At 39.4% G+C, this 14396-nt stretch overlaps 3 protein-coding genes across 3 annotated transcripts; 2 read left to right on the top strand and 1 right to left on the bottom strand.

The window, feature by feature from the left end:
* The first annotated feature begins 434 nt into the window (after positions 1-434).
* On the top strand, positions 435-3356 carry LOC130733381 (GDSL esterase/lipase At1g71250-like). The gene is made up of 3 exons (XM_057585538.1): positions 435-785; positions 1554-2174; positions 2295-3356. The coding sequence occupies exons 1-3, from the start codon at positions 518-520 to the stop codon at positions 2525-2527; spliced, it is 1122 nt and encodes a 373-aa protein (XP_057441521.1). The 5' UTR covers positions 435-517; the 3' UTR covers positions 2528-3356.
* Positions 3357-3387: 31 nt separating this feature from the next.
* On the top strand, positions 3388-5362 carry LOC130733378 (geranylgeranyl diphosphate reductase, chloroplastic-like). Its single transcript, XM_057585536.1, has 2 exons — positions 3388-4455; positions 4619-5362. Exons 1-2 carry the CDS (start codon positions 3507-3509, stop codon positions 5050-5052), a joined length of 1383 nt encoding a protein of 460 aa, XP_057441519.1. The 5' UTR covers positions 3388-3506; the 3' UTR covers positions 5053-5362.
* Positions 5363-5643: 281 nt separating this feature from the next.
* On the bottom strand, positions 5644-9116 carry LOC130733380 (alcohol dehydrogenase-like 7). Its single transcript, XM_057585537.1, has 10 exons — positions 8862-9116; positions 8429-8565; positions 8179-8225; positions 7376-7704; positions 6907-6989; positions 6739-6814; positions 6423-6487; positions 6239-6334; positions 5963-6127; positions 5644-5859 (listed from the first exon to the last, which is right to left on the bottom strand). Exons 1-10 carry the CDS (start codon positions 9031-9033, stop codon positions 5743-5745), a joined length of 1287 nt encoding a protein of 428 aa, XP_057441520.1. The 5' UTR covers positions 9034-9116; the 3' UTR covers positions 5644-5742.
* Between the last annotated feature and the right edge of the window lie 5280 nt (positions 9117-14396).

The raw sequence follows: 14396 nt of genomic DNA, 5'->3' as shown, positions 1-14396 counted from the left end.
GTAGTAAACACAAGCAAAGAAAAGAAAAAAACTCTCATTGCAAGTTGCAACCAAACGAAAACGCCATAGAATATTCACCAGAATCTCCCTCGGCCACCGTGACGGCACAACCCTAAAAGTTTGAAAAGTTCCCACACCCTAGGAGAGCCATCCCTATGCTATCATTAGTTCTTTTGGGTTTAGGTTATATTTTTGTAAGTATATTTTTTGTTGATGATTGATTTAGGTTGTTGAGAAATGTAAAAAATGTGACAAGTTTTTCTAAAAGAAAAATGCACACTATGTCACTTAGTAAAGCTTTTCTTATCAATTTCTTCTATGTTCAGTTATTGTTGCTCTAGAAAGTTTCATCAATGATACAAAATTTCCAACCCTTCATATCCTGAGATAACACTGTAAACCTTTCTCTTAATTCAAATGGTTTAGCTGTAAAACCATCGTTAACCGTTATAGCAACACACCAATTCTTGCAACAAAGGTGATACAAAGCAATTTGGAAAGACAAAGGGAGAACAATATGAGAAGAAGAGGGTCTTTTGTTCACTTTCTTCTACTAATGGGAATTGTCACTAGCAATAACATAGTTCATGGGCAACAAATAGAGGCACAAAATGCCACTAGAACTGCTAATGGGAGAAATGACTCACATGTATCAGCATTGTATGTATTAGGAGATTCCTCTGTTGATTGTGGACAGAACACTTTGTTCTACCCTCTACTTCACAGTCGCTTCTCGTTGTTTCCATGTAATGGTTCGGATGCCACCCTTCTTCCTCAACTTCTTGGTACTCTTCTTTTTCTTTCTTTTATCTCTTTTTTCCTTTCCTATTTCATGATATTTTCCTCTCTACCATTTATAATTCTCAGAAATTGGGCAAAACAAGATGAAGTGTGTGTGTGTGTTTTTTTATAAATTGAAACTCACAATGTGGATTGATAAGATATCACTCTACATTCCCCTCAAGGGAAAACAGGGCAAGATGAAGTGTGAATGGAAGCCTGGAGAAAAATGATGACAACTTATCAATAGTGGTTGAAATGGTATTAGAATATAGTTCAAACATGATTGGTTGCAGAAAGTTGTAATTTGGAAGCATTGCATTTGTGAGTTGTGATAGGATAAAAAAAGCCTTCTTCTAGTGATTCCATCATGTCCTATGAGGGTTAATGAAAGCATATTTCCTTCTTTTTTTTTTTATTTACAATTACATAATTAAGTATTTTCAAATGTGGTAAATGTCACATTCTAATGCACAAATCGCCAAACTATACATGAGTCCGTTAACATTAAACGTAACTGAACAAGCTTGCAAACATAGCCTATGTTGTAATAAGCAACTTTGAATAGTAACTCAGAATGCGAATTGAACGATTTTGACCAGTCATCTCAAAATGCTTGAATGCATCAATGCAAGATTTCGATGACCTGGTGAATCCAAATCCGCATTTTAGCTGCTACTTCTGCATGGGTTTTTCATTTGAATGTAATCCTAATCTGCATTTTAACACATATTTATTTAACATTAATTGCTGAAATGAGATCATTGTTGTAGCTGAGGAGATTGGATTGAAATCAATCCAACCATTTTATGGTCAAAATGGATCACTGGAGCAGGTTCTTGGTGGTCTCAACTTTGGTTCAACACAAGCAACAATCATGAACCAGGGAAGCTACAGTCACCAGTCTCTTACCCAACAATTACGCCAAGTTTCTGAGAGCATGCAGCTGTTGCAACTGCAACTGAACAAGGACACTGCTCTCCAATTTACCAAATCTTCCATCTTTTTCCTCTCATTTGGCAAAGAAGATTACATTGATCTGTTCCTAAACAGCTCCTCTAGCCCAATGTTCAACCACAGTTCCCAAAATTTTGCTACCATCTTGGCCAATCAAATGGCAAATGCTGTGAGGTATCTTTATAATGCAAATGCAAGGAAAATCATATGTTTGGGAATCATGCCTTTGGGATGCACACCAAGGATAGTCTGGGAGTCCAATGTCACAGCCAATGGGAGTGGTTGTGTGGAACATGTCAATGAGTGGGTCTTGGAGTACAATAGATTGCTGGATGAACATGTAGCCAAGCTTAATACTGAACTTCATGATGCTAAGATAGTGTTTTGTGATGTGTACAATGGAATGATGGAGATTATCAACAAACCAGGACAATATGGTATGTTTACTTACTCCCCCTTTGTTAGATGTATACTAGAATGACAAAAGATGCAAAACTATAACACCATAGAACAGAACCTGGCTTCTAATTATGTCATCTGTCCTTTTCATTATACAGGTTTTGAAGATGCAAAGAGAGCATGTTGTGGGCTTGGTTTGAATGGAGCAATGGTAGGGTGTATGTCCATGGATATGGCTTGCAATCAATCTTCAACTCATATTTGGTGGGACCTTCTCAACCCTACACAAAAAGTGAACTCCATCTTAGCCAATGCAACTTGGTCCGGCCAACCAATCCCTGGTCTTTGCCATCCCTTCACCATCCTTGAATTGGTGAATATGAAAGTCTAAGAACTATTTAGCACAATGTTTGGAAATCCTCTATTACTCTCTTAGTAGCTTCTGAATTTCAAAAGGCTTAATTGCAACTTTGGTCCCTGACATTTATAAAAGCCACGATTTTGGTCCCTCACCTAATTTAATTACAAAAATCGTCCCTCACCTAACACTCTGTGAACAAAGTTGGTCCGACCGTCAATTTTTTAACGGAAGAAGCTTATGCGGTGTTTGAAAACTTAGGTGGAAGTGCCACTGGAGAGAGGGAGGCACATGCCTCTACATCTCAGAGGAAAAAACAAAAAAACTCAGAGGAATAGCACACAACCTCAATCCCAGCGTTCCAACAACTAGGCCTCCCAACAGCAAAGCTTCACTATGAGATAAAAAAAACAGCCGAGAGGAGAGGAAAAATTGATTCTGACGCCAGTGGCACTTCCACATAAGCTTTCAGACGCCACGTAAGCTTCTTCCGTTAAAAAATTGACGGTTGGACCAACGTTGTTCACGAAGTGTTAGGTGAGGGATGATTTTTGTAATTAAATTAGGTGAGGGACCAAAATCGTGGCTTTTGTAAATGTCAGGGACCAAAGTTGCAATTAAGCCATTTCAAAATTGATTCTAAGACACAAAAGTTGATCCAAACATGCTATTAAGGTGTAACACTAGATTTGATGTTACAAAACTTGCATAAAGACACTCCAATTCTATTGCCCATATTGTTTTACAAGATCCATAACCCCATTCACTGCTAGGTTTGTTTTCACAGAATCATTTCTATATTATTTCTATATTATAATACTAAAAGCATTGTACTAAACTGGGTTTTAGTGCTAACAGTAACACCATGTGACTTTTGTCCTCTGAAATTGATTTAAAGCATACTAAATTAGAACTTGAAAGTTGCTAAAGATACCAATTGATGTAGATCACAATTATTGAGCCAAAACCCTAAATCCCCAAAACTCTCTGTTCTTCTTCTTCATCATTTTCCATGGCTGCAAAAATTCAACCATTTTTACCTTCACTGTCAATTCAAACTCCAACTTCAAAACCCAAACCCCGCTCACTTACCATCTCAGCTTCCAATTCCAACTCGACCCACTCATCCATCGCCGGCCGCAAGCTCCGCGCGGCGGTGATCGGAGGAGGCCCAGCTGGAGCCTCTGCTGCGGAGGCTCTAGCCACCGGCGGCATCGAAACCTTCCTGTTCGAGCGCAACCCGCCGTCGGTGCCGAAGCCATGCGGCGGCGCCATCCCTCTTTGCATGCTCGAAGAGTTCGACATCCCTCACCACCTCATCGACCGCCACGTCACCTCCATGCGCATCTTCTCCCCCTCCAACATCGCCGTCGACTTCGGCAAAACGCTGAAACCGCACGAGTTCATCGCCATGGTCCGCCGCGAGGTCCTCGACTCCTTCCTCCGCTCACGCGCTGTCTCCTCCGGCGCCACCCTCGTCTCCGGCCTCGTCACCAGCTTCGACCTCCCCTCAACCCCTAGATCTCCCTACACCGTGCACTACACCGCCGACAAAAACTCCTCCCGCCGCTCCCTCGCCGTCGACGTCGTGATCGGCGCTGACGGCGCCAACAGCCGCGTCGCGAAGTCCATCTCCGCCGGCAACTACTCCACCGCGATCGCGTTTCAGGAGAGAATCAAACTCCCCGACGAGAAAATGGCGTATTATGAAAATCTCGCCGAGATGTATATCGGCGATGACGTGTCCCCCGATTTCTACGCTTGGGTTTTCCCCAAGTGTGACCACGTGGCGGTGGGCACTGGTACAGTGCGGTCGAAGCAGGATATAAAAAAGTTCCAGAGAGGGATCAGGGAGAGGGTGAGATCCAAAATCAACGGTGGAAAAGTGATCAAGGTTGAGGCCCACCCAATTCCGGAGCACCCGCGTCCGGTTCGGGTCAGGGGACGCGTGGCACTTATCGGTAGGGTCAGACACAAATGGAGGTTCAAAGGGGTGGTCGTCTCCTAAAACTCTTAGGAGGCTTAGGAGGCGACCGCCCCTTTGACAATCACTATTTTTTTATATGAGTAGTGATTGTTAATTTTGTTCTGACTCATTTTTTCTGGATCCGTCTCTGCTTATAGGAGACGCCGCGGGCTATGTGACGAAGTGTTCGGGTGAGGGAATCTACTTTGCGGCGAAATCGGGTCGGGTTTGTGGGAATGCTGTCGTTAAAGCTTCGGAGGGAGGGGAGAGGATGATTGACGAGCGTGATCTAATGAGGGAGTATCTTAAGGTGTGGGATGCGGAGTATGTTACCACGTTTAGGTTTTTGGATTTGTTGCAGAGGGTTTTCTACGGTGGGAACGCGACTAGGGAGGCTTTGGTGGAGCTGTGTGGGGATGAGTATGTGCAACGCATGACGTTTGAGAGTTACTTGTATAAGAGGTTGGCACGTGGGAACGTGTGGGATGATGCTAGGCTTGTAATGAACACTATTGGGAGCTTGGTGAGGTGTAGGGTTTTAGGAGAACACATGGAAGGTTTGAATGAAGCTTCTATGATGTGGATGCCATGATTATCACCATGTTTGCTTATGCAATTGAAAGTTCTATAATGGCTTTTAGGATGAAGCATGTTTGGTTTGGTGTTGGTCCAAACGCAAATGTGATTTCACATATTTTAAGGTGTAAGTGTGTAATAGAGAAGTTATAATTTATCATGTTGAGTTTAACGTAGATTGGGAATCAAGATTTTACAATGTTGAGCTCAATGGAAATTTAAACACGCACAAAATGTAGCTTCTAGGGTTGTAGGGTTGTTGTATTTTTAGTTGTGTCCATATGGACAATTCAAACACACTAGATTATGATTTGTTTGTTTTTCAATTTTGGTTATTTTCACGAGATAATCATATTTGCATCCATATATGCGTGACATAAATTTCTAGCAAAATTATCTTACATTTATGGTAATTGAGCTTGAAACATTTACTTAGGATAAATGAAATATATATCATTTGATTCAACCATCTATGAATTAGCATTCAATTTGAAATTATAAATGTATGTTTTAAGTACTTACTTTGTGTTGAATATATTACAATATTCAACTTGGTAGATCATGCTCAAATCATTTTTTTGTTGCTACTTATCATGCACATTGCCTGTTTAAATGAACAAGATAAGAGTTTCCAATGTATTACATATTGGTGAAATTATTCAAGGGCTCAACATAACAATGAGGTAAATAATCATGAAAAATGAACTCATTTGTCCATCCAAATCACACATCGAAGACATTGTCCTTTAATCAATAAATCAAAAGCTTTATTGATGTCCTTAAACTCCACCTCATGTGTGACAAACTCATCCAACCTTAGTTCCTGTTAAAAATTGGAGAAAACCTTTACAAAAATGAAGACCTAATTTTGTCATAACTGGATAGAACAGAACATAGGCTTAAATAAGAGAAAATGTGCAGTGTACCTTGTCCATGTAACGTTTAAGGAGAATGGGAACATGAGACTTGGGTTTGAGTCCTCCAAATAAGGATCCCATGAGACTCTTCCCTTGATGAAGGACCTCACTACTGTTAAGGATCAATTTGGATCCTGGCTTGTCCACTCCTAAAACAATTGTCTTTCCCCAACCCTGTAGGAAAAAATCAATTATCCGATTAATGCCTTCAACAAGCATGAAGCATGCATGCGTTAACCACATTATTGCTATTTGCCTATACACCACAATGCAGGAGAAGTATACCTTCCTACAAGAAGCATATGCTTCTTGCACCAAAGATGTCATACCAACACATTCAAAGCAATAATCTGCTCCCCCACCAGTCATCTCTATAATAACCTGCTCCACAATCACATACAAGAAGGATACTTCAGGTCTCAAGCTATTTTAAGTTGAAATGAAGATTGGAGCCTTATAGAGTATAGACCTGGCTTGCAGATTTCTTTTCACATTCTCCGGCATGAACAAAATCTGTGAGTCCAAATTTTTTTCCTAAATAAAGGAAAGAAACAAGCTCATGGAATCAAATACATAATCTCAGCACACGGTGGAAAACCACAGTGAAGTCAAAATTATGATGGACAGTCGCAAAAGTTAAAGAAAATTGCCTTTGTCTAATGTTAATGTGATTTTGGCTTCATAGTGGTTTTCCACGATGTATCCAAACATGCACTAAAACAATAATATCTGACTTAATGCTTGCCAATTGACATCATGGTGTTATTAAACAGACAAAGCATTACCAATTTCAAATTTTTCTGGGTTCACATCCACACCTATAATCCTAGTTGCTCCCCAAAGTCTAGCTCCTTCAGCAACCTAGAAAACCAATCAATTGCAATGAGAATTTCAGTATACAAATCCACAAAAAGCAAGTAAAGAAAGAAAATAGAATTATGAGGAATCCTTACTGCTAATCCAATACATCCCAACCCAAAAATAGCTACTGTAGAACCTGGCTCTACACCTGCTGTTCTCCAAGCAGCACCTACACCTAAAATTGGAAGTTCAATCAAAACATTGAATTAGATTAATGTTATTGAGCTGTGAATTAAATTGTGAGAAGTAACTAGTATTTATCAATTTATGGCCAGACAGTATAACCATAGTTTATAATTAATTTTTATCTACTCTTAGTTAATGTTAGCCTTAAGCTGCGTATGGGTAAGCACTTACGACTTAAAATCTTATTCATAAGTTAATCTGAACAACTTATGGAAATAAGCTAAACAAACTTATAGGTATGTTGTAAGCTATTTACATAAGCTCTCACAAACAGTTGCATAAGCGTTTACATAAGCTATTTACATAAGCTCTCACAAACAGTTGCTATAAGATAAACTTACATAATCTCTTTCAAATGGGGCCTAAGCAAATTACCTGTTGATACACCACAGCTGAGGAGGCATGCTCTGTTGGGAGGAATTGCAGGATCAATCTTGGTTAGATTGGCAATGTCAACCACAGTGTACTCACTAAAACTAGAAACAAACAGGAAATGGTGTATGATCTCTCCTTTTAGATCTGTGAATCTAGTGGTATTATCATATCTAGGCATCCAAGGAGACACCTTGAAAGGAAACTTTGAACAAACGTTGCTCTTGGTTGATTTGCAATCCACACACTCCCCACAATCAGGTATGAAAATTGGGACAACCATATCTCCTTTTGTAACTTCAGTTACATCCTCTCCTACACTTTCCACAACCCTGGCTCACATTGAAATTGGTAAGCATCAATGCATATCTTCAATTTAGTGTTAATGTTTGAAAATGTAAAAGAAATACAAGGGTATCCAAAGTGGCAAATCATTGGCAACCAACACTAGACAAATTAACATGTTTAATTCTGCGGTGGGAAGCCTTCATAATCACTTATAGGGAGAAGCTACAAAGTGTAATTTCTGGAACTAATGTGTTTTGAATGTGTGTCAGCACCGATCCAAACATGCTAAAAAGAGGCAAACAAATTTCGTCATATAACTTTTTCATAAAACAATGTTTAAACTATTGCTGTATTGAATCATCAAGAGGCTTGCAGCTATGTTCAAATTTGAAACTCTAAATTATGCCTCATAGTTATTCAATCCTGTACCTAAAATTTAAATTTAGAAATTAACTTCTCTTGAGAGTGAGACTACACATGAGCATTATGAGAAAAAAATGAGCAAAATGCATACTTACCCAACTGCCTCATGACCCAGAATTCTTGGAAAAATTGCAGGAGGGTCCTTCAAAAAATAGGGGGGAAAAGCATTTTTCTTAAAGAAAACTCACTCAGAACTTTCACTAAGAAAAATTAATCTAAATCAAAAGAATCCAAAATAAAATGTTAACAGAAAAGAATTGGCATGGGGAAGGTATTGTCTGAGAAAAAAAGTTCTGCATCAATATAAATATAATTCATATATAGAGAAAAGACAATGATGGTAACCTCAATCTTCCAAAAAGTGATATCACTGTGACATAGAGATGTACATATAATACGAATCCTAGCTTCACGAGGCATTGGTGGCGCCACCATAATCTCCTCAATAGTAAGTGGTTCACCTGGTTTGCGACAAACCGCCGCTAAAGATGGCAAATAAAACAGAACAAATGGTGTTCATTATTCAATAGTCATACATATGAAACATATCAACTTCAAATTAAATGGCTAACAAAGCTAAATCGAAATCAATCAATAAAAGTATGTTTGGAAATTCTACCACAATTGATTCTAAAGTCAAAATCAATTCTAAAAAAAAAAAGCTTATACGAGTAGCTTTTGAGTCTCAAAATTGATTATGGCAAAAAGAAGTTAATCAAAACATGCTATAAGTAAAAATTAAAGCAGATAATTTTCTTTTTCAGGAACCATGGCACACCTTTACATCTTATGGGTTGTCCTTCACTTGTTCTTGCTAGTTTATCTTCCATGGCGAAAACACAAGATGAGTTAAAGCACCCTGTTGTATCAGTGTTGAAAGGAGATGGAGGTGAGTAGGTGACAATGGAATATAAGTGACAACCTTGTGGCGAAGTCAAATTACTAATCATTCTTGTGGTGCATGATAAGGGAGATGACGTGAATATTCAAACTTTGAATATTCAGATAAAGCCCGTACATTGAAGGTTAGATGGAGACTAATGAACCAGCTGGGACTATTGTTTTTGCATTCAGGCGGATGCTACCAAACTATATTGGACATTAGGATCTTTCAAAATGATCTCTCAATTTTAAAAAACAAATTTTGTCCTGTAAATTAGAAAAATATAGATGAGATAGAAACTTACATGATAATTTTTAATTTACATAATGCATGCAATACTTTATTATTGAAATAAAGAATGAGATACAATTTGATGAGGGAATATTTCAATCTACATGATACCATATTTCACCCTATCATGTTTTGTTTTGTTTTGTTGATTATTGTGATGAAAATTTAAAGGACATTAAATGTAACTACTTCCACATTTAGACAAAAAAGAAGACATGGTTTATTGATTTGGGATCTAATTTGATTTTTGTAAGTTTAATAAGTGGGGCATTGCTATTAATTTCACCCCCACACATTTTAATATCATTTCTTCATATACTACACTTTAAAGTGCGGCGTGATATGCATCTTTTTTTGGTAGAATTTAATGGGGGTGGTATTAGTGCCAATGTCTTAAGTTGTAAGTTTATTTTTCTCGTTTTTAATTTTCACATATTTAATGTGTATATGAATCGTAACAAACAAAAATGTGTATATAAATCTTAACCCTCATTATATACATAACTCTTTATTAAACTATTGTACCTAGTAGTACTTTTTTTTGGTTCAATGTACCTAATAGTTTTTTTTTTTGAATGGATGTACCTAATAGTACTTAACGTGAAAGATTTGCCGTAAAAAATTATGAAGGATTTGCCAAATAAAAACATTTTTTTATGATTAGTCATGTTTTTTTCCAGCTGTTTGTAGCCCAAAATAATTTGTGGAAACCACACTACTTGACAGTTTGCTTTAACTATTCTTGACTGTTCTACTGTCTCCACATGTTTTGATTCTGTTATGTTTCCCTCCTTGTCTTTTTACTTCCCGTTTGTATTTGGGCCTCTGCAACCAAGGATGTCCTTGTTTCAGCCTCATCAATATATGATTACCACTGGTCTGGTAGAGACGAAGTAATTGGGCTGACTAAAACTTATGTATCAAATGGGCCGGGCAACCCATGGTCCAGCCGGACCAAAACCCAAGCTATAAATAAAAAAGGACCGCCCAAGCGGCAGGGACCTATCATTTTTCACGCATTTTCGTTTACTTTGTTTACTTCGCTTGCTCTCAAACTGGTTAGCCTCTAGTCTGTGGTTTATACCGGAACATTGGCGCCCACCGTGGGGCCGAAGGATACTTTCCTAGGCTTCAGTTTTCACCGCGATGGTGACTCGATCCGGGGCGAACGGAGAGAGGAATCATGTTCAACAAAATGATGTTCCTCCCGATGCTCTTCAACGGATCATGGATGATCTCAATGAACTTCGTCAACATAATCAACAATTACAAAATCAACTCACTGATCTCAATCAGACTCAGGGTTTACGAGAGGGCGATCGAAGAATGGCTGAGACGGTGGTGGACTTTCAACCTTTTACAGAAGAAATAGCGAATACCGCCGTCCCAGACAATTTGAAGACGTTAAAGCTTGATTCTTATTATGGTGATTCAGACCCAAAAGACCATTTGGTGTATTTCAACACGAAAATGGTCATTGTAGGCGCATCAGACGCGTTGAAGTGCAAAATGTTGCCATCAACTTTTAAAAAATCAGCGATGATTTGGTTTACCACTCTACCGTCAAGGTCAGTTGTCAATTTTACTGAATTATCTACAAAGTTCTTGTCTCAGTTTTCTACCAGTCGTGCACAAAAAGTAACTCCGGCGACGTTATTTAATGTTCGTCAAGGACCAAATGAGACTTTGCAGTCTTACATGGGGCGTTTCAATCAATTATCTGTTCATTTGGAGGATAAAATGCCAGAAATTTGTATTGCAGCTTTTGAATTGGGCTTGAAGCCGGGTGGTTTGAACAGTAATTTGAGTAGAAAACCTGTGGAGACAATGGTGCATTTGCGCGAAAGGGTACAAGGGTACATCAGGGAGGAGCAGAGTGATCGGATCAAGAACAACCGCCCGAATGCAGCGGTTCCAGGGCAGAAACAGCAGTTTGAGACGAAGAAGGGAGCGGCTGCAGATCAATATTCGAAGGGATGGACCGAGAGTAGCAGCGCAGGGTATAATAATCGTAACCGTTATGACGGCCGATTTGCTAACCGTTCTAATTTCAAAAATCGTGCTCAACCGTATGGAGTGCGTGGGCCAGGACATTCGATGACGTGGACTCGGAACCAAAATGACCGTGCAGTACCTTTGGCGGTTAATTTGACTGAAGGTTTGCACACGTGTTTGGAGGCGAATGTTATTCGTTTTCCACGGCAGCCAAAGCCGTCAACGGGTTACGTGGATAAGAAGAAGTGGTGCGAGTATCATAGGATTTCAGGGCATAATACTGATGACTGCTTTACTTTGAAGAAGGAGATTGACAAATTGATAAAGGCTGGGTATATGAAGCAGCTTGAAGGACGAAGCAATTCAGATGAAGCAGGAACTTCAATAAGACGAACTGAAGATGGAAAAGAGATTGAGGGCGATGGTCAAGATAGACAGTCAGATGGAAAAGCAAAGGGGCGAATTCATTCTATTTTTGGTGGATTTCGTGGCGGAGGGATGACTAATTCAGCTCGTAAAAGGTACGTTCACTCCATTAATGCTGTTTACTCTAACGATTGGGGAAGTTGGGCAACCAATCAACCCGATATAACGTTTACTGTGCGAGATTTTGAGGGAATACAGCCTCACGAAGACGATCCAATTGTTGTAATGCTGAGGATTGCCGATTATGAAATTGAGAGGGTACTTCTGGATCAAGGAAGCTCGGCAGATTTGATTTATGGTGACGCTTTTGAAAAGTTGGGGTTAAATGAATCTGATTTGTTGCCTTATGATGGTTCTTTAGTGGGTTTTTCTGGAGAAAAAGTATTTGTTCGAGGATATGTGGAATTGAAAACTGTCTTTGGAGAAGGGAAGAATGCGGAGGCATTTGCTATTAAGTTTTTAGTAGTAAAATGTACTTCACCGTACAATGTACTTATTGGGAGGCCATCACTAAACAGATTGGGAGCGATCATTTCCACAAGACATTTAACGGCGAAGTATCCATTGAGCAAAGGAGGAGTTGGAATTTTAAAGGCTGATCAAATGGTTGCTCGAAAGTGTTATTCAGAAAGCTTCAAGCAGTATGGGCACATGGGTAAGAAGGCGGTGAAAGAGGGGCATCGGGTCTATGAGGTGGATTTAGAACAGTCAGAAATCATTTTGGATCCTCGAGAGGGATTTAGTGAGCACAAGATGAAATCAGAAGAGGAAACTAAGGCGATCCAAATTGGGGAGCGAAACTTGAAAGTTGGTGTCAATTTGACTACAAGTCAGGAAAGCAGGTTAGTGAAGTTATTGTCCGAGAATATGGATTTGTTTGCATGGAGTGCAAAGGATTTACCAGGAATCGATCCGGAATTTATATGTCACAAATTGGCTTTAAATCCCGGGGCGAAACCTATTGTTCAGTTTAAAAGAAAGATGGGCGAAGAAAAGGCAGAGGCTGTGAAGGTGGAAACAAATAAGTTACTCGAAGCTGGATTTATTAGAGAGGTAAAGTATCCAACATGGTTGGCGAATGTTGTTATGGTGAAGAAGGCTAATGGAAAGTGGCGAATGTGCACGGATTATACAAATTTGAACAAACATTGTCCTAAGGATTCTTATCCTTTACCAAATATTGATAAGCTTGTTGATAGGGCATCAGGGTTCGGAATTCTTAGCCTCATGGATGCATATTCAGGGTATCACCAGATAAGAATGTACCAGCCCGATGAGGAGAAGACAGCTTTTATGACAAATCAGGCGAACTATTGTTATCAGACTATGCCGTTTGGGTTGAAGAATGCGGGAGCAACATATCAAAGGTTGATGGATAAGGTGTTTGACAAGAAGGTGGGGCGGAACATGGAGATTTATGTAGACGACATGGTGGTCAAGTCAGAGGAAATGATGGCACATTGTTCTGATCTAGAAGAAGCTTTTGGAGAATTAAGAAAGCATAACATGAGACTTAATCCAGAGAAGTGTTCGTTTGGAATTCAAAGTGGAAAGTTTTTGGGTTTCATGATCACTAGGAGAGGAATTGAGGCGAATCCTGATAAGTGCAAGGCGATATTTGATATGCAGAGTCCAGCCTCAGTTAAAGATGTGCAGAAATTAACAGGAAGAATAGCGGCTTTGTCCAGGTTTCTTCCGTGTTCTGGGGAAAAGTCAGCACCATTTTTTCAATGCTTAAGGAAGAACAAAACTTTTCATTGGACTGAAGAATGTGAGAAGGCGTTCCAAAGTTTGAAGGAACATTTATCCAGGCCACCAATTTTAGCCAAACCAGTTCCAGGTATTCCATTATCAATGTTTATTTCCATTTCTGATAATGCAGTTAGTTCAGTTTTGTTGCAAGAAAGTAAAGATGATATGAGGATCATATATTTTGTGAGTCATGCTCTTCAAGGAGCTGAAATTAGATACCAAAAAATTGAAAAGGCTGCATTAGCTCTAATCATATCCGCCAGGAAATTAAGACCTTATTTCCAAGGCTTTCCAATTGTGGTAAAAACAAATTTGCCACTTCGCCAAGTTTTGCAAAAGCCTGATCTGGCTGGACGAATGGTTTCCTGGGCTGTTGAATTGTCAGAGTTTGAAATCACTTTTGACAGGAAAGGTTTGGTTAAAGCACAGGTATTGGTGGATTTTGTTAATGAAATGTCTTCCAGTGAGAAAAATATGGAAGTTGGCGAATGGAGTTTGTCTGTAGATGGCTCGTCTAATGTCAAGGGAAGTGGAGCTGGAATAATCTTAGAAGGGCCAGGTGGCGTGACAATTGAGCAGTCACTCAAGTTTGACTTTAAAGCAAGCAATAATCAGGCAGAGTATGAAGCTATAATTGCAGGTTTGAAGTTGGCGATCGAGATGGGGTCAAGAGCATAATGATTAAGACAGATTCTCAGATAGTTTCCAGGCAAATCCAGGGTGAATATCAGGCGAGGGACGCACAGCTGGCTAAGTATTTATTGAAAGCTCAGGGATTGATAAAGCAGATTGGCACGGTGCAGGTCAATTATGTTCCGCGGGAGGAGAATACAAGGGCGGATATTTTATCAAAGTTAGCAAGCACCAAGAAGCCGGGAAACAATAAGTCAGTTATCCAGGAAGTCTTAAGTAGCCCAAGTATTGAAGAAGATGAGACAATGATGGTGTTAACTTTAGCGGATTCAG

Source organism: Lotus japonicus, chromosome 1 (assembly GCF_012489685.1).
Source record: "Lotus japonicus ecotype B-129 chromosome 1, LjGifu_v1.2".
NCBI classification, from domain to species: domain Eukaryota; kingdom Viridiplantae; phylum Streptophyta; class Magnoliopsida; order Fabales; family Fabaceae; genus Lotus; species Lotus japonicus.
The sequence above is the reverse complement of the archived record's forward strand: the minus strand, read 5'-3'. Positions and strand labels throughout refer to the sequence as shown.

What these genes read in the sequence shown, in the direction of transcription:
- LOC130733381 (XM_057585538.1), top strand. Translation starts at nt 518, where the DNA reads ATGAGAAGAAGAGGGTCTTTTGTTCACTTTCTTCTACTAATGGGAATT. An exon ending in CCTTCTTCCTCAACTTCTTG is followed by an intron (nt 786 to 1,553) that starts GTACTCTTCTTT and finishes TCATTGTTGTAG; the next exon opens with CTGAGGAGATTGGATTGAAA. An exon ending in CAACAAACCAGGACAATATG is followed by an intron (nt 2,175 to 2,294) that starts GTATGTTTACTT and finishes TTCATTATACAG; the next exon opens with GTTTTGAAGATGCAAAGAGA.
- LOC130733378 (XM_057585536.1), top strand. Translation starts at nt 3,507, where the DNA reads ATGGCTGCAAAAATTCAACCATTTTTACCTTCACTGTCAATTCAAACT. An exon ending in GGGACGCGTGGCACTTATCG is followed by an intron (nt 4,456 to 4,618) that starts GTAGGGTCAGAC and finishes CTCTGCTTATAG; the next exon opens with GAGACGCCGCGGGCTATGTG.
- LOC130733380 (XM_057585537.1), bottom strand. Translation starts at nt 9,033, where the DNA reads ATGATTAGTAATTTGACTTCGCCACAAGGTTGTCACTTATATTCCATT. An exon ending in TCACTTTTTGGAAGATTGAG is followed by an intron (nt 8,226 to 8,428) that starts GTTACCATCATT and finishes TATTTTTTGAAG; the next exon opens with GACCCTCCTGCAATTTTTCC. An exon ending in CTGGGTCATGAGGCAGTTGG is followed by an intron (nt 7,705 to 8,178) that starts GTAAGTATGCAT and finishes AATGTGAGCCAG; the next exon opens with GGTTGTGGAAAGTGTAGGAG.